This window comes from Stylophora pistillata, chromosome 4 (assembly GCF_964205215.1).
Source record: "Stylophora pistillata chromosome 4, jaStyPist1.2, whole genome shotgun sequence".
NCBI lineage: Eukaryota > Metazoa > Cnidaria > Anthozoa > Scleractinia > Pocilloporidae > Stylophora > Stylophora pistillata.
Window position 1 is genome coordinate 22,005,541 of NC_142522.1, and position 19,913 is coordinate 22,025,453.

The 19,913-nt window shown below is 39.2% G+C and overlaps 1 protein-coding gene across 1 annotated transcript; it reads right to left on the minus strand.

Annotated features, from left to right (window-relative positions):
- Window positions 1–799: 799 nt before the first annotated feature.
- LOC148732874 (uncharacterized) lies at window positions 800–17,253 on the minus strand. The gene is made up of 7 exons (XM_088757933.1): window positions 16,815–17,253; window positions 14,573–14,826; window positions 13,935–14,049; window positions 7,068–7,191; window positions 4,108–4,161; window positions 1,463–1,747; window positions 800–1,284 (listed from the first exon to the last, which is right to left on the minus strand). Exons 1-7 carry the CDS (start codon window positions 16,873–16,875, stop codon window positions 1,005–1,007), a joined length of 1,173 nt encoding a protein of 390 aa, XP_088614059.1. The 5' UTR covers window positions 16,876–17,253; the 3' UTR covers window positions 800–1,004.
- Window positions 17,254–19,913: the final 2,660 nt, after the last annotated feature.

Here is a 19,913-nt window from a genome sequence, read left to right on the forward strand (position 1 = left end):
GACGCTGTAGTCCTGCTCAAAGAATTTCATCGAGTGATCTACCTCTGATTCTTATTAACTGACTGATTTTTTACGCAGACGAGAATGAAAAAACCCCTTGTGAGTCACCCGTTATGAGAGATTGGAACAAAGAAATGTAGCCTATATCGTATAGTACCAACAACTTAAAATAAAAAGTTTTTCGCCCTCGACAAAAAGGATCCTATCAATAACTTACAAATCATTCCATGGGCTCAATAATGATCTACTTAATAAACTAGTTACAAAAAGTGCCCAAGTGTATGGCCTTAGAAAATCCTTGAACATAAATGTAACAAGACCAAAATCTGAAACAGGACGATTGACCTTTAAACATAAGGCTGCCATTGCTTGGAATGCCCTCCCGGACAGCATAAAGGAGGCGTCCAGCCTTGAAGCTTTCAAAGAAAAACTGAAGAAAAACAAACCGATCTTGAGCAGTATATCTTATTCAAAGGAATCTTCATCAATTACAAATAAGGACGATATTTATACATATTTTTGAACTAATTATTGTAATACCAGTAACTTCTATATATATGTACATATTTCTATTTCTTAATTAAGTGTAAAGTTTTAAATTAGTTAGCAGGTCCACATCAGGACTTTAGTCTTGCCTACCTAGTAACCTGCTTTATCAAATAAACCATGTATGTATGTATGTATGTATGTATGATTTACTTCACATGTTTTTCATTCCACCTATTCTGGTTGCCGCATTAAAGCTTGTTGAAGGAGTTTTTATGCTTCTTGTTTTGTTGTCCAGTCAGAGATGACGTGCGATACCCAAGGGATCGTTTTCTTTGAAATTGGTTATGTTTATGATAATCTGCATTTTCCATTTTCACAAGGAGAAAGCGTCACACCTCCTGAAGATTTCATTTCAAGCGATCTGTCAAGGCCGATCATTTCACCACACATAAAGTCCTATTGTTCCATGCTGCCGTGGTCTTCGCTGTAGCCCTGGTTTCGGAGTCATCGCGCCCTTAAAGTATAGCTTTCATGTGTTTCACTTCATCTTCAGATAGCGCTTTATCAACCACATAAAGATCTCTCATGTACCCATCAAAAGTTGGTTGACCCAAGCTGTCTCGTTTCAGCCCAAGGTCGAAAACTGTATGATCATTTTCAATCAGGTCTAAACGATCATTAGAAACTGTCTCAGGGGCACCTTGTATAATTCCGTCTATGTACAGCATTCCCTCTTTTCTATCTCGGCTCCAAGTGAACGCCAAGTGCATCCATCTATTGGGGATGCGTTTAGTCCTTTGATTATGAGAGAATAGAACACAAAACAGAATGAAGCTTTGCGCAAATCTCCGCTTCTCAGCATACTTCCTGGGAAGTTAAATAGCTTTGGAATATACACTTAAAGCGCTCTACGTGTCCCTTTTTATTTATCAATTATACGTAGGGAAGCAAGAGGTGTATCTTGAGCACTTACCGGCGATAGAAGTGAAGAAAGCCTCCATTAGAATATCGAAGACTAGCACCAATGTAATAACTCCTAGAGATATAGATTCTGAACTGATGTGGTACTGACCAGTCAGAATAGATATTATGTACAAGAGGATTTCTTGGAGGACTTAAAACCTTTATCCAACACATGATACTAAAGCTAATAGCCCGGATCGGGAGTGCTGGGGTTTCTGCGTAGGAATGCTGAGATCCATTCAAGTACAGTATTGTCCTGCCATCAATATTTTCATAGGAAGCACCATTGTACAAACTTTTCAGTTCGTGAAAGTAAGGAAGATACATGTGTCAATATACATACTGTAGAAGACTATGTAGAATCCTCCCTACAAGTAGCTAAATGAAATAATGTCACTATTAACTAAAAGTATCTAAAAGCGTTTCAAGAAAGGTCGCTTATTGATCCCTTCCGGAAAACATCCCCATTATGAGCTAACTTAACTAAATGACATTTATTACCAAAGGGAATAAATTAATTTATGCAGCCTGCGCCGCGTTTTATCATTTCCCCAGATGGGTTACATCCGGGACTTACAATGGCAGATGCTTAAACATCCGAACATGTGATTTCGGGCCTCTTTTAGTTAAGCTCCGGTGCAGGGCAAACATTTCCCACACTATTAACCCGCCCATTATTTTCGAGCATTCTCATAGGTGCGTTGAGTTCTCATTCGATGGGTGTTTGTCCTCACCTTTGCTGGGATTAGGTTTTATTTCCGGTTTTACTGTAATTTGATTTGGTATTAAAAATAAACAGCCACTCAACTGAGTGGCTAAATTACGGCAAATAAAGGTTGTCCGTTTAATTCTCCCACCAAACCGAGCTCACCCCTAGCAATGCACAGTGTACAACACTAGGTTATTGGCAAGCGAGCAAGAGGCATAAATTCTTTTAATTCCAGTGTAAGCCAGGGAAAACGCAGAAGTATACGCAGCATAGAATAACTGGTATTATTACACGACTCGGGCAGCCAGAGGGCCAATAACTAAAATCAACCAGTCAAAATGCTCTATTTCCGGTCAATACTCTCTCAGTATTGGACCGGGCACTGTCCCGAACGGTTCCGAATGATACCGCACTTGTGTCCCTTTGAACTTCAGTCGTATAATAAATCTGTTATTAACCAAGCTTGCTCGGGACCGTACTGAAAGAATATCGGCCCTCGGTCTTTTTTGTACGGACCTCGCTGCGCTCGGTCCGCACTGTCCAGACCTCGGGCCGATATTCTCCCACTACGGCCCTCGCGCTTGGTTAATAAGATATATTTATTAAAAACTGGATCATTGGATAATGCAATTCAAGACTTTTTATTGGCTTAGCCATTATGGTACATGAGCCAATGTACCATAATCTAGAAGTATAGTAAACGTACGCGTCAGCTTAAAAATTAAAAGAGAGCTAAAAAACTTAATAAAATTTAATAATTTAATTTAACGTTTTTAATAAAACAATTACTCCACTCGCGCTGATTGGATATGAGATGATTATAGCCAACGAGGCGCTACGCACCTCGTTGGCTACCTATCATCTCGTATCCAACGCGCACTCGTGGAATAGTTGCTAAATGTTCGAATTCGTTGGGTACAACCAAGAGTTTGAACAGTTTAAATTGAACCAGTATTTCGGACAGACCAAACGTTAGTTCGGTACACGTTTAAAAGAGTATCCGAGAGCGGTCTTCTTTTGCAAAAATCAAAACTTCAGCTTGGTCGGAGCACACACGCCTAACTAACCAAACAATTGGATGGGATAACGCTAAAATTATTACCACTAATCGCCACTACCACTAGCGCCTTTGTTTGGAAGCTTGGCATATCAACTCCGCCCACGCTCCTCTAAATCGTGATGATGGCGGCTTAGGGGCCGACCATTTAACTCTTGAGGGGAGGGGGGGGGGGGGTTGTGATTTAAAAAAAAAATTTCCTGCAAGCGCTTGTTGGAAGAAAAAAATTGCATGCAGCCCAAATGTAACAGAAAAGAAATTCTTGCGTTGCTGTAAGAAAGAAAAAAAATTGTTGAAAAAAATATCTTGAAGAGCATTTGGAACGGAAAAAAAATATCCTGCCTAGCAGATTGCTAGAAAAAAAATTTCTTGATGACCAGCCAGAAATCACCCACCCCCCCTCAAAAGTTAAATGGTCGGCCCCTTACTATCTGACGCCTATTTACACCTCGTCAGAAAAAACGGTAGCTAATCAGTAAGCATAGAAGAGGGCCCCCTGTTGCAATGATCTGATCACCCCTGATGAAGGCAGTAGACAGGAGTGTCGAAACTTTGGGTCGTTGAATTGTAATTTCGGTTGCATTCATTGGATCTTTAGACCACATAGCATAAACTATGTTTGCCAGTTTATTATCTCTTGGTACAACGCATTTTCGAGAATATTATGAAATCTTTCATTTATGAAAGCCACTAAATTATTTCCTGTATGTAGAAACAGTTAATTCAGTAAAGCTAGAGTTTCATACATCATTACAGTTCTGGGCAGTTTCAAGCTAAACATTAATAGTACCAGTCGCCGAGATCTATAATTGTAAGCACTAATTTGAACTTTTCACAACAGTAGCGTTAAATTTTATTCCTCGTAGAAGAATGCATTAATCCATCTTACCTTATTTCTGGATCAGACCCATTGAGTGCAAAATGAAAAGGGAATCCTTTGAATTAAAAAAATGGACACTGGTGTTGTTTTATCACGATTTATCAAATTCCTGTGTCACAATGGTATTTGTTAGCTTTGGTACTAAAGATATTTGAAGCGCGAACGAAATTTGAAACAAACAACAGCAAAAACAAGAAGTCATGTAGACAAGCAATTGGACATTTGAAATATTTCCTGTCTGATTGTCAGGAGATCCACGAACTGCTTGAAGTTGATACTTCCTACAGATTGTACAGAGCATGTTTACATACCTTTCGTGATGCAGCTGCTTATTTACTTTCATGCTTCAAAAAAGGGAAATGACTCCTATAATAAGCCTCACGATTGGTATTGCAGGGTTCAACTGTGGTCGAGCTTACAGCGGATATAAAACTTCTAATATAATACGCATTTTTTTTCTATTCTTGTGATACCTTAGCTATTGTATGCTTCATACATCCCAGATAATCCAGTTGTTTTCGAGTTGTGCTGCTTGCGAATAAAATACTAAATATTGTGATTCCCTCGACTCCGATGTTAAAATTATTCAGATTCTTATTTACTTTCATGCTTCACAAAAGGGAAATAATTCCTATTAGTATATACTAAAACAGTGGATAGCGTTGAAGGCGCTCTCTGATTGGCTAGTCAAACTCCGAATATCCTTTGCTATTTACCTCCGAGCAACTCGGGAAAAAAATATCGTCCCGGTTTGCATCCGTGACATGCGAAGAAATCACTCAAATCAATTTTTGGTGGTGTATATTATCTCACTGTTTTAGTATATAATAAAACAACTATTCACCTCAGTGTTGGTGGTTAGCGGTGGATATTTACCTCGCCGCTTCGTGGCTCGGTAAATATCCACCGCTAACCCCCTCCACTTCGGTGAATAGTTAGTTGTTAACTATAAGCCGCACTGGTGGTATTGCACAGTTGTACTGTGGTCGAGCTTAAAGTGGATTTAAAGTGGATGTAAACTGCTAATCTAATGCACGTTTGTCAAAACACCTACCCATGCATAACACTCCATCTCCGACCATATTGTCCTTACATTTACAAATGTAGCTCCCGCTAGTGTCGCTACAAGTGGCGTTCAGGTGACATTTAGCACTTCCGGTTTCACATTCATTGATATCTGTATTTGGATAGAATAAATAATATTAAGCATCCAGGCTTGTACCCTCTCGCTTTCGTAATTATAATAATAAATAGTACTAGTGAAGTGCAATACAGACGAGTTGCAACTATTTCAGGTGCAAAAAGTTTGAAACCAGCTGAAGCAATAAAGAACCCGAGCTTATAATAATATAATAATAAATGATAAAAACTTTATTTACTTCGGGTGACACATTACCGTTAAGAACTGGCAAACATGTAGCACTCTCTTAAAATATAAAACTAATTCATGCATATTGAAAAGATAACACCTATAAAAGTGGTAAAACGGTTAAAAAAAGACAAAAATCTAATATTAAATGTAACGTTAAAAAGGGGTCAGACAATTAAAAAACATTACGAATTATCACTTGGGACCGAATATTTACATGAGTGATAATCATGATGCAAACCGCGGGCCTCGTGGATTCTCTAGGAGAAGGTTGATTTAATTAAATTAATGTCCTTCCATTTTTAGCTTTCCGCCCTCATGACATTGTCCACAATAATAAAAGTTCAGAGAAAAAGTTTGCCTAAACTGAAGATGGTTTAGAACGCGGATTTGGTTAACAACGGCCCTCACTGTTTGAACACTTCGCACACGTTACTAGGAAATCAGAACGTGATACTTTCCAGAGTAAGAAACAGCGACATGTGGGTGGATGCATTGTTAGTATTCCAGTATTCCGTTATAAAAATGGGTGACATTGAGTTCATTTTTGAGCACTACCCAGAAATGTATGGGATCTTTACAAGAAACATTAGCAAGTTAGTAGAACGATAAGATAACTCTAACAGATAAAAAATGTTACAAAACAAAAACACAAACACAGAGACAACAAAACATTGGTTTCTTACTACTGCACTCTTTGCCATCTCCCAAAAATCCAGCTTTACAAGTGCAAGTAAATGAGCCCACAGTGTCGTCGCAGTACGCGTCCGCTGAACAGCCATGCGATCCAGAGGAACATTCGTCCTCATCTTGAACAAAACAATAAGATTACGTTAACTAACTACTGAACATGGGAGAATGATGCTCTCAGTAAGACTGCTATCAAATCATTATCTCAATGTCTTTTTAGCCAGAAAAAAAGTACCACGCTAAGGGTGAACGGCGGAGACCAACTTCTGAACCATTTCCCACCAAGAAATACTTGTGCATTTTCACAAGGAAGAGTTTCATGTTTGCGGAAAACGCAAGGAATAAAAACCACGCTTGTTTTTTCTCAGTCTTGTAATACCTCGGCTATTGTGTGCTTCGAACATCTCAGCCTCATAATGCAGTTGTTTTCGGGTTGTGCAGCTTGCGAATACAATACAAAATACTGTGATTCCCTTGACTCAAGAAAATAAATGTCCTTCCGCTATTAGCTTTCGGCCCTTTTGACATTGTCCACAAAAGCAAATGTTCAGATAAAAGGTTTGGCTAAACTGAAGATGGCTTCGAACGCGGTTTTGTTAAACAACGGCTAAACTTTGTTTAAAAAGCCGGCCCTTAGTATTTGAACAGTTCGTACATGTTACCAGATAACAGACCGTGATACTCTCCAGAGTAAGGAACGGAAAAACTTGGGTGAATGCTTTGTCGGTATTCCAGTATTCCCTAGTGAAACTGGGTGACTTTGAGTTTATTTTTGAGCACTTCTTAGAAATGTATAGGATCGTTATGGGGAAACACTGGCAACTTACTAGAACGATAGGATAACTCCAAAAGTAAAAAAACGATAACAAACAAAAACATGAACAAAGAGAATCAAAGTGTTCGTTTCTTACTTTTGCACTCTCTGCCATCTCCCGAAAATCCAGCTTTACAAGTGCAGGTAAATGAGCCCACTGTGTTGTTGCAGTACGCGTCCGCTGAGCAGTCATGCGATTCAGAGGAACATTCGTCCATATCTTCAACAAACAATAAGACTAAGTTAACTAACTATTGAACACCGGAGAATGATGCTCTCAGTAAGACTTCTATTAAATCATCTCTCAAAGTTGCTTTAGTGCGAAAAAAGGTACCACGCTGAAGATGCACGGGGAAGACCAAACTTCTGGACCATTTCACACCAAGAAATACGGTGATATTTTCAAAAGTAAGAGTTCCATGTTTGCGGAAAACGCAAGGAGTAAGAACCACGTTTGTTTTTTACTATTGATGTGATACCTTGGCTATTGTATGTTTCGAACTTCCCAGATGATCAAGTTGTGCTCGGGTTGTGCAGCTTGCGAATAAACTAAAAAATATCGTGATTCTCTCGACTCTGACGATAAAATGATTGAGATTCTCATTTACTTTCATGCTTAAAAAAAGGGAAATAATTCCTACAATAAGCCGCACTGGTGGTATTGCAGGGTTCTACTGTGGTATTATGGTTGCTATATTGCAGGGTTCTACTGTGGTCGAGCTTAAAGTGGATATAAACTTCTTATATAATACGCGTTTATCAAAACACCTACCCACGCATTGGTACATAGTCATAACTAGGACTGACAAAGTGACATACAGACGGGTGGTAACCATTTTAGATGTAAAAAAAAAAGTTTGAAATGAGATGGAAACCTGAGCTTACCACTAAGAGCTGGTTATTCACACGAGGTCTGACGCAAACTGTGGCTTCACGTAAGCAGCCGGCCTTAGGGGCAGATTGTACTGTGGTCGAGCTTAAAGTGGATGCAAACTACGTACCAATAAAATACACGTTTATCAAAACACCTACCCATGCATAACACTCCATCTCCGACCATATTGTCCTTACATTTACACATGTAGCTCCCGATAGTGTCGCTACAACTGGCGTTCACGTGACATTTGGCACTTCCGGTTTCACATTCATTGATATCTATATGAAGATAGATTAAATCATATTAATCATCTAGGCTTGTACTTCCCGCTTTCGCAATCATAGTCATAATTAAGACTGGTGAAAGTGATACACGGGCGGGTTGCAGCTATTTTAGGAGTAAAAAGTTTGGAACGAGCTGAAGTAATAAAAAACCTGAGCTTTTCAATTGGGGCCGTTTACTCACACGAGGTCTTAAGTCTGGTTCACATATGATCGCAGACGATCGCAGGCGATCGCACTCGATCGCCAGCGACGGTCTGCGATTATATGTGAACAGCTCTTCGATCGTGTGCGATCGAGTGCAATCGCAGGAATAGAACCATGTTCTAGTCGCGCGATGGGTTGCGATCGTCTGCGATCGAGTGCGATCAGATGTGAACAACTTTCTGCGATCATGCGATTGGAATGTGTCCCATAATGCTATATTTTCCAGCGTGCAGCACTGCAAGCGGCATGACACAAAAGCCAGTTGTTTATCAACTTTTACACGTGTGTGTGTTTTGACAAGATGGAAGGTGAAATTGACACGGAACAATTTATGGAAGAAATTAGAAAATACGATTGTTTGTTCGATGGCTTTAAGACTTTCCCCATCCAGAAGCGACGTTGCTTCTTTGACCTAGCAGCGATTCTCCGTTTAAGTAGAGACAACAGAAGCAGCATGTTAACATCTATTAAAAGTTCAGCATCCTCGGCCCAGTTGAAGGAATCACTGGTCCGGCCCATGCCTAAAGTGTCGCCTCCCAAGTCTGTGGACAGTGATTTAAGACCAATTACTCTCACTGCTCAGATAGCCAAAATCATGGAAGGTTTCACACTTAGCTCCCTGTATAGCCAAATCATTAATAACATTGACCCTTTGCAATTTGCCATACCGGGAAAATCAACGACACATGCCTTAATTTACATTTTACACTGTATTTTAGAAGCCCTAGACTCTGGACACTGTTATGCTAGAATTTTATTTACTGACTTAAGCAAAGGGTTCGATCTTGTGGACCATAACGGTCCTTTGCACTGAATTGCGTAATCTCGGTGTACATAATGTCCAAATTGCCTGGACCGGATCATTTTTTTCAAACAGATCGCAGTTTGTTTAAATAGGTGGTGCTACCTCGAGTCATGTCGTACCTAGGGGTGGTATTCCCCAACGGACTAAATTGGCCCCCTTGCTGTTTGCAGTACTTGTTAATAATCTGGACAGGCAATGGAAGATCAGGGCTAAATATGTCGACGACGTTTCAGTTGTAGAGATTATACCTACGTGTTCCACTAGTGTTCTTCCATTTATTGCAAGAGATATTTACACTTATGCTAACAAGCATGGCATGCGCCTTAACCCTGTGAAGTGCAGGGAGATGTTTATCGACTTCTTGCACTATAAGCCACACCATCCTCCCTCTTTACAGCTTTCTGGGTCTGAAATCGAGTGTGTCCACAAGTACAAGTTGCTTGGGGTGTATGTCACTGATAATTTAAGCTGGAATACGCACTGTGAGTACATTGTTCATAGAATCAGTTTGGATATATCAACAAAGTTGAAGTAGTAAATTGGCCACCGTAACGATTCCAAAAGCTGACGTTTCGAGCGTTAGCCCTTCGTTCATAGAGATCGCAAACGCTTGTTCGCACTGTGTTGTCTGAAGAAGTCAGGTGTATTGGAAAGGGAGTTAGTTATGGTGTATTCCAGCCTGATTCGCTCAGTGTTGGAGTATGCCTCCCCAGTTTGGGCAAACCTGCCTGATTATCTTAGCCTCCTAATTGAGAGTGTACAGATAAAAGCCGTAGAAATGATATTTCCTGGACTTCCCTACAGGGACGCACTTGTGCTGTGTGGTCTTTGCACTCTCTCTGATTGGCGTGCCGCTGCATGCACTAAGTTTATCCAGAGATTTCGGGACACTGGTGTCCTTGCTAACTTGCTGCCACATCGCACAACTGTGTCCCATGGATACAATCTACGACCAGGCTCTCTTAGATATGATCCCGCTATGGCTTTTACTAACCGTCTCGACAAATTTATTACATATAGATATTCTTAGAAGAATGTTTCATGTTATTGTATAGATATGATTTGTATCCTGACTACTCTTGTAATTTAGCTGCAAGCTACAAAAAGAGTAATTAAACTGATTATTATTATTATTATTATGATGATGATGATGATGATTATTATTATTATTACTATTATCCGACAGTTGTAAAAACGTATGTTTGCCATAAGATCATACACAGACTGGGGACTGGGGCGATAAAAGTGGCCCAGGCTGCGCATAGGAATAGAATCTTCCTAAACTTTGAAAACATAAACAAATAAATAAATAAAAATTAAATAATAAAATACACATATATATCTAATAATCTGATAAATACAGGAAACTTAGGTACGAAAAATCTCTAAAAGTTATATTGTATTATTATTATTATTATTATTATTATTATTATTATGATCGCTGCGATTGGCTGCGATCATATGTGAACATGCGATTCGCGATCTTCGGTTTAAGCCTGGTTCACATCTAATCGCAGACGATCGCAGGCATCGCACTCGGTCGCCAGCGATCGTCTGCGATGATATGTGAACAGCTCTGCGATCGTGTGCGATCGAGTGCGATCGCAGGAATAGAACCATGTTCTATTCCTGCGATCGGTTGAGATCGTCTGCGATCGAGTGCGATCATATGTGAACAAAGTTCTGCGATCATGTGATTTGAATGTGTCCAATAATGCCGCAATGCAAGCGGCATGATACCATGACAACCAATTGTTTATCAACTTTTACACGTGCGTGTGTTTTGACAAGATGGAAGGTGTAATTGACACGGAACAGTTTATGGAAGAAATTAGAAAATACGATTGCATGTTCCATCGATTTAGCAAAGAATTCTCTCTTTCTTAAGACTTTCTGCACCAAGAAGCGACGTTTCTTCTTTGGTCTGGCAGCGATTCTCCGTTTAAGTAAAGACAACAGAAGCAGAATTTTAACACCTATTAAAAGTTCAGCGTCCTTTGCGTTTACGTTGGTTGACTGAAGTTACATTGTATTGCAGTTGAATGGTAAACCAAGGACTCGGTTGTCACAGATCGCTGCGATCGGTTGCGATCATATTTGAACATGCGATTCGCGATCTTCGGTTGAGTGGTTTCAGTGATCGTGCGATCACCTACGATCGTCTGCGATTGTCTGCGATTATATGTGAACCAGGCTTAACGCAAGCCGCGGCTTTAAGCAGGCAATTGGCTTCAGGGATTCTCTTTATGAGGGTTCATTTAGTGAAATAAATGTCCTTCCACCCAATTTTTTTCGGCCCTCGTGACATTCTCCTCAAAAATAAATGTTCACATAAAAAGCTTGGCTAAATTGAAGATGGCTTAGTACTCGGTTTTTTTGCGGAATTTTCCACTGGGTTAGGAATATCTCCGCGCTTGCTGGTTCAACAAACACTTAGGACTGTGTCTGTCGTTTTCTTCACTTGATTGCAGTCATACTTTCGCTCATTACAACCGTTCTAATCATTCTTTTTTTAATGTTACAAGGTTCCCTAGTTTCATTGCTATCACACGTAAACGCCCTAGATGCGTACATCCGACCGCAAACCTAAACTGTCAAACCGATTCATAATTGTTTCTTCGTGATTTAAGTACTGATCTAAGACTTGTGCACGACACTTATTTCCTTAGCGTTGACTGCTTTACCTTGTTCGACATCAAAATGACCGAATATAATCCGATTACAATCTTTAATCACCACTCGAGATTCGTGACAGGAAACAAAAGACCACAGCTGCTATTCGATACGGGTGTGGTTGGAACACGCAATACACGTTTCTGCATGCAAGCGCACTAGAGTTGCAAGAAAACGTGTTTAAACCTTAGCTAATATAAAAACTGTAGGGAAATGATACTTCAGCTTGTCACGACAGTTTTGTAAAACAACGGCTAGTAACCTTTGTTTCACTAACCAACCCCAATTGTTTGAACACTTCCTGCGCGTTTCCAGAAATCAGACCGTGATACTCTCCAAATAAAGAAAATCCGGTGACAATGAGTTCATTTTTGAGCACTACCCAGAAACCTATAGGTCGCACTAGAGCAAATTGAAATATTTTCCAATTTCGCAAGCCAAAAATTTTGCAATTTCCAATTTTTTGCAGTGGTCGCATCAAATCAGTATCCTTTGACCAAAACTTCACCTATTGACACGTGCGTCCATTACAAACCCATCTGCCTCTATTAAAAGATAAAGGAAAATACTTGCTTGAGTTACTGGATAAGAATGGATCGTCGTCGTATGATTACTTTCGCGGCTTTCGAATTTTTGTGAAATTTTGCAGTACTTCCTCAGCAAAACAACTTAACGTCTTTGATATCCAAGTCGTTGGTACAGCATAAGCTTTTAGCCGTAGAAGACGAAGATTTCGCTTAATTAGAGCACGCTTTCGAAACCGCCCTTAGTCGTCGTCTTTTCTGCGTCCGGCGGAGTCATGGTTCGAGATTCCGGAACATTCCGGGAGACGCTAACTTAGAAAGGAGAGGGAGACCTTTGAAACTCTGGCTGGTATCCTGGCTCCATGGTTAACCAGACATGTTTTGGGTAAGATGACAGCTTAATGGTTCAAAACAAGATTGTTTGTTTTGCCAAAATTTGGAAGCCTCCGAGGCAAGACATTGGTAAGTTTTTCAAGTTGGGAGTAGCACTTGTTTTACGCTACTTTAGAGCTCTAGAGCGACCCAGGCCTTAGTACAACGATAAAGTAACTTCTAAAAGTTAAAGATGTAAATAAACAGACAAAAACAACAACAACAAAAAACACGAAGAAAGAGAAAACAAAACATAGGTTTCTTACTATTGCACGCTTTGCCATCTCCCGAAAATCCAGCTTTACAAGTGCAGGTAAATGAGCCCACAGTGTCGTTGCAGTAAGCGTCCGCTGAACAGCCATGCGATCCAGAAGAACATTCGTCCTCATCTTCGAATAAACAACAAAACTCCGTTAGATACAATGTATATATGAAGTTCATATATTTTGAACTGCGGTATTAGATACGTGTGATGCATGATCCTTGCAGTAGAGAGCGCTATTTATGCAATAGCGAAAATCAGACCTGAAACAATTGAACACCGGAGGATGATGCTCTCTGTGAGACTCTTAACTTATTACATCATTCTCCCGATGTTATTGAGATACGAAAAAAGGTACCACGCCAAAGGTAAACGGCGAAGACCAAATTGCTGCACCATTTCACCGTGACCAAGAAATACGTTTCCATTTTCAAAAGGAAGAGCTTCATGTTTGCGGAAAACGCAAAGAGTAAGAGCCACGTTTGCTTTTTCTACTTTTGTGATACCCTGGCTATCGTATACATCGAACATCCCAGTTAATCCAGTTGTTTTCGGGTTGTGCAGCTTGTGAATAAAGTAAAAAATATTATGATTTCCTTAACTCTGATAATAAAATATTGAGATTTCGTCTCCAAAATGATTGATTCCTTTAAGACAAGGTGGAAAAATGTGGCCAGTTTTCTCTTCTTTTTAACTACTCGAAAGTGATCCACGACTGTTAAGGGCAAACGGAAGAGGGAGGTCGACTATTGTTACAAGCTATGCCAATATCTTGCTCAAACAAACTACTTTTGTTCGTCAAATATCCCAACGCTTACAATTAACTATTTACTAACAAAAGAATGAAGAAACGAGTGACCAGGGAAAGATGAAAGCGATTTTACAGGATATAGATCATTGTATGCAACGCTTTACGTTAAACAGGTGCTTTTCAAAGGATATTTAGCAATAATAACACAAACCTCTTTCGCAGCTTTCAGTTCGAGTCCAACTAGCAGGACAGACGCACCGGAGTTTTTCGTGAATATCAGGTAGACAAGAAGCAGCTGGGGGACAGGGAGAAGTGCCACATAATTTCTGTTGAAAATGGAAAAGATTAAAACGATTTCTACTGATATTTTATTGAAATAAATAATCATATTGCGAAGAAATTACATGTGCTACAGTTTTTCGAGAAATTTGAAATTTTCCTAAGGTTTCTACATGGCTGGCTGGATGAATATTTCTTTAACTCCTACCGGCCGATAGCAGTTTACGTAAAAACAGTATCCTGTCATGTTAATCAGGTGAATGTAGTTTTAAAAATGATGAATTATACGTTTTAATTCTTCTTATCTACACTCATCCAGGTCATACTGAAGATTCACGCATTAGATATTGCTCTTACACCAAAACCTACAGCACCTCTCCTGAGCGTTCTCTAAGTTTTGTGAATTCTAGAGCTACACAGAGAACAAACCTCGGGTGAGTTCATATCCGCTTTCAAAACTATACATTTGTCTTTTCTATGTCCAAGAGAGGATGCATGAGATCATGGCTAAGGTATATATAGACACAGCACTGCATTTATCAAAAAATGAAATATGCGCAGTATACCAACCATAGTTGGATGATAGGAGAAGCCTTCCCTACAAATGAGATGTTCAGGATGTTGGAAGTGATCGGAGTCGCTGAGTTCACATTTAAATTTGCCGCTGGTCTCTGAGATTCCAAGATTGAAGGATGAACAGGAGTCCTTAGCATAACACCTCACTTCACACTGATCTTTGTTATCAACCAAAAAGGACTTAAAGACATGATTTTCGAGGTAATTGTCTTCCGCGGGTTGAACAAACTCCAAAATTCTGCACGTTTCTGATAATGAAAAAATATGAAAAAGCATGAAAAATTCTAAACGAAAGGGAACTCAAGTTGTTTATAAAGAGATTAAACAAAAACCAACATGAAGTAATCCAAGGCAGCTGTTTATGCCACAGGGCTCCAGCTGAGTTACAGCAGTATACATAAATTCCATAGTTGGACAAAAATTGTTCCCTTGCTTCTGATTGGCCGGCTTTTTTTAGAAAATGGGGACCTCTAGCAAAGCACGACGGCGACGGCAACGAAGAAGTGGAAAAACAAAAGATCTAATTGGCAAAACAATAGCTCAGCACGTGCATTATAAAACTCAGTACATTTCTCAGCCATCCTTTGCAAAACAACAACGAGAAATCCGCAAAATTTTCGTCGTCTGCGAACGAAAACCGCGACGGCAAATTATTTTAATTTCCATTTGGAACTCACCGCTACTTTTATACGTTATTTCATACGTTAACACATGCAGCCATCATCGAAATTCTAATAATTCATTTTTTTAAGGACGTCTTCCTTGGGGTTGCCGTCCTGGCTGCTTAAGGTCCCTAATATAGGGAAAGTTACATGCTTCTGGTTCAGAAGTTTCTGCTCAAATACATTAATAATGCGGTTTTCTTACTGCATGATACACTGAAGAACAAATCAGTTTTTAGTCAGACCTAGTCAATTGATTTATTGAAATACTGTATCGCACAACTTAAGAACATGTTAGGAACGCTTTGGGGCTTAAACCGAAAAAAAAAGTAATAACAATTTGAAAACGTTCAGCCTCAGCCGCTAAATTAGACGTTCTTGTAACAAAAGAGCGTACGTGCTTAAGGGAGAAGCGTTACTCAAGTGTATGCGTGATTCCGTTGATCAGACAGCATTATCCAGTTTCCCTATCTTCGGCAGATTCTGTGTCAATCATGTACAAATATCATCGTGCTAAAAGGCTATTAGTGAATTAAGTACATTATCCTTCAATAAGGTTATCCATCATTATGAATACGGAATTATTGAATGGACTAAATAAAAACAACTGAGTAGTTGAATTCTTGGGCTGATGTCATGGAATTCTGGAGTAAATGAAAAAGAATGTTGTAACTGTTGCGTGGGAAAAATTGTCCCAAAAAAAGCTCTTATGCCCTGCAATATTGTATATTTTACTTGAAGTGATAGACAGGTGAAGTCAAAGAAATCATTAACTATTTAAGCTTGAACTGAAGAATTATCCCCGCGCATTTTAATAAGCTACCTCCCGTCAAAAAGTAAGATTATTTTTCGGAAAAGTATTTCTTAAAAGCCTTTTGAAACCTGACACGAGAGTTGCTTGCAGACTTTTCGCGAAATATTTAAGGTTTCACAAATACCTGAACGCCGAAGACCACACAATTCATGGTTGCCTTAAATTTAATTTTAACTCAGTATGTAGGGATGAACATAAGATTCTTATTTTTATATCACTCACAATCTGGAAGGTTAGAAATTCAACCAGATAAAATTCACTTCAAAAGCATGCGTGTATCTAAACATGAAGAGCAGCTAAAAAGTAAGAAGTCAAAGAAATTAAAAAATTTTCACCATATTTCGAGTAGGCTACGAATTTACGAAAAACAAGGTTCCACCTTCAGTGATTTCAATTTTGATATAAAATACTGCAAAAAATAACCATTTTCGCGCATTCGAGCAGGGAGTACTCTGAACCAGTAAAATTGCGATCCCTCGTTCTACAGAAGTAATACATGCGCCACCTCTTTTCAGTAATTCCAGTCCAAATAGACTCACATATCTGCAACGACAGCTTTATTTCTGAGAACACTGATAACTGCCAAAGGAAACGTCGCTTCTATGTTGCTGAGTGTGTTTTTTTTATTTTTTTCCCCCGAGCTACTTTTTGTACTTAAGAGACATTGCGAACTAAAGCTAGTGGACTGATTTGGTATCACAAATGTGCACGAGAATTCACCGAATTTTCACACAATTTTTTCATCTAGATTAAAGCTAACCTTGCGCAAAGACGTGTGAAACGAAGAACATCTTCCACATAGCAGCAACTGTAGTGGACATGATCACAACTTCACCCTTCGATTTGGAGAAACCCTTTCGGATACTGGCTGAGCTTCTGATTCTTTTAAAACGCGTTTCGTCACTCTCGAAGAGAGTAACAGCTCTGCTGCTTCCTGCTTGCAACCTGGCTTTTCAAAATAAACTAATTAGCGCTGCCAGGTAATGACAGCTGCAAATTAAATTTTGCTGGAGAAAACCACAGTAGAACCCCGGTAACTCGAACTCGGTTAACTTGAACCCCTCGGTAACTCGAACGAGATCCGATTTCCCTCGACCCCATTTTTTTGAGTCATTAACTTAAGTCATTTTTTTTGCAACTATCACGAGACTTTTATATTTGATCAGCTCACATGAGAGGAAAAGTACTTGCAAAGCACATTTAAGGGAGCAACAGAAAATCTAGCCTAAAGGAAGCCCAAGACCTTTTAAAGCGAGTGCATACGCGTCTGAAACATGAGAACTGAGAATTTCCGACAATTCATACAATGCACCTGTCGCAAGGAAAGCCGTTGATACCGGCGGTTTCCTGTTGCGAAGAAGGTTCTCCCAAAAAATCCCACCGTAGGACAAAATATGCTCAGTTTCAGTTGGAAACTACATGTTGATAATAAAAGGAAAAAAATAGGTAGTCTATGACATCATGTATCTACGGGATTATTTATGGTTGATTGACTTGTGTTGGCTAATTTTAATCAAAGACTAGTTTCGTATATAGGGGGAGCAGATATTATGAAATGGAATGACCCAATTTTAAGCAGAAGCAATTAATCGCATAAATATGTTATGTTGACACATTGACACCTGAACCGCCCGAACCGCGCGATTGGCTCGCGCGAAGACGCTTTTCTCCCTACCTCCCCTATGAAGTAGAATTCTGTCCCCAAACTTCCTTTATGGTTAGGAAATCAAAAAACCAATCAGAATCCGTCGTTTGTGCATATGTTTTGATGGTCTTAGGGTGTACTCGAGGGGCATCATTCTATGCGTTCACACTAAAAGATCAAACTTGAAAACTGGGCGTCCGCGCGGCAGACCTTCAAAATTTTCAAGTCGGATTTTTCGTTCCCTTGTGATAGAGTTAGACCTTATGGAACTCAGGATATAAAGTAGCAATGCTATAGAATACTCTGTTTGGAAAATAATGGATATAAAGGTCTTAAAGGTGGCAGAATAAGCTCTCGAGTCAACGACACTACGATTCTCTAAAGCGGTGCGAATTGTGGCCGTAAACCGAAATCCGAACTTTTGGACTTCAAGCAGGGCCTAGCGACAATTTGACGATTCCAAGGCCCGGTAAATAATGCGTTTGAATAACAATGTGTTCAAAAAGTATTGTTTGATAGAAGATTTTATGTCAAATCGTAGCACTTTGAGAATTTTCAACATACCACAACGTAATTTCTTGCCGTGAAGTTATATAAACAACGATCTAAGCTTGATGAATTTTACCGCGTGGGCTTTGTACACGTAAGAAATTCGTTCGCTTTTCGCTTCTAACAGCAAATCAAGAACTGTTTTGATTAAAATTGTCGTCTCGAAATGTCTTGGTCATTTTCGTCTTCCTTCCTATTGACAGATACCATGAAAGTTAAGCTTTCTTCATACACAGACAAATTTGCATAATTCACTTTGAAATTTAATGCTCATGCCTATTTGCGCACATGCTAAAATATTTAGCGATTTTTATCTTTCATCTCGATTTTTTAGTAAAAATCAATCGCGGAACATATAATCGCAGCAATACGACAGAAAAACTCCTTTGGAAGGCAAAATATTTCCTTTGCGAAGCAAATAATCGCAGCAATGCGACACAACCTGCAGGAGACAAAAAAACTGCGATCACGATCGCCGACGCGAGATACGAAAATCGGACGATATCGGAGAAGACCGAGCTGAATTCCGAGCATTATCCGAAGGTTTCTATTGTTACAGACATACGGACGGACTAACACTCTGGATGGCATAGTATCTCCGACTTCACAAAAGTCCGTAGATACAAAAATTGATGACCATAATCCTACCTGCCGGTTTAGTTCCTCCGCGGCGAGCATCAACATAATTAGGATTTAGGAAGAATAAAGGGTGCGTGAATTCTTTAGTTCATCACTTTTTACCAAAATGCATTGCATTTGAATAAAGAAATGTGTAATACCCCTTTACAGAGATGAAAAGGCAATGCCATTTATTACTGTTCAAATAGTAAATGCCATAAACTAAAAGATGGAAGTAAGCAAAAAAAAAAAAAAAATGCTAAATTAAGGCTTATCTCTTCACTGAGATTTTAATTATTGGTTGGCACACAGAGATACAAAAGAGGCTTTGTAAAAAAACAGAGTAATAAAATTACAGACTCAGGAGAATCGTATTACATTTCAATTTCAATCGAAAATATACAACGACGGGCTACTAAATTTATACTAAACCACCCAGATAGGAAAACCAGCTACTCTGCGAGACTGAAAATTCTTAGCCTACTGCAGCTTGAATTGAGAAGAGAAGTCCATAATCTTGTCATTTTATACAAAATTAGGTCAGGTCTTATCAACGCTAGCTTTGACCATCTTCTGCTTCCTGCTAACCATACATACGCAACCCGACGTCATCATCCTGCAAACATCCGCCCTTTATTTACTCATACTCAGCGGTATTTTACAAACTCTTTCTTTCCTCGCACAATTAAATTATGGAACGATTTACCGAGCAACATTAAGCAAGCGAGCTCTTTACATAACTTTAAAGCCTTAGTTAAGAGGTTTTATACAGAAAAGCTCACGCTTTATACTCCGCCCTAACTAAGTGTCGCTGTTGGTCGGCAAATTATTTTATTCTATAGGCAAAGTACATAAGTGCATATGTAACCTATATTTTTGTATTCTTTGTATTTTGTAAGGGGACAAATGTCAGTTGGGGCTCGCCCTGTATTTTTCTCCTGCCATTATATTTTTGTTTATTTATTGCGTGTCTCTGTTCATGTATTTACTTGTAAATTGTATTTTTCAGTGGCAAATCTCAATAAACTAAACTAAACTAAACTAAAC

Bases quoted from the DNA above. Each gene is read 5' to 3' on its own strand.
- LOC148732874 (XM_088757933.1), bottom strand. From the start codon at position 16,875: ATGTCCACTACAGTTGCTGCTATGTGGAAGATGTTCTTCGTTTCACAC. The intron at 14,827-16,814 runs GTTAGCTTTAAT...TTTCATTATCAG, and splicing joins TTCACACGTCTTTGCGCAAG to AAACGTGCAGAATTTTGGAG. The intron at 1,748-4,107 runs GTAAGATGGATT...CGAACTGAAAAG, and splicing joins GGGTCTGATCCAGAAATAAG to TTTGTACAATGGTGCTTCCT.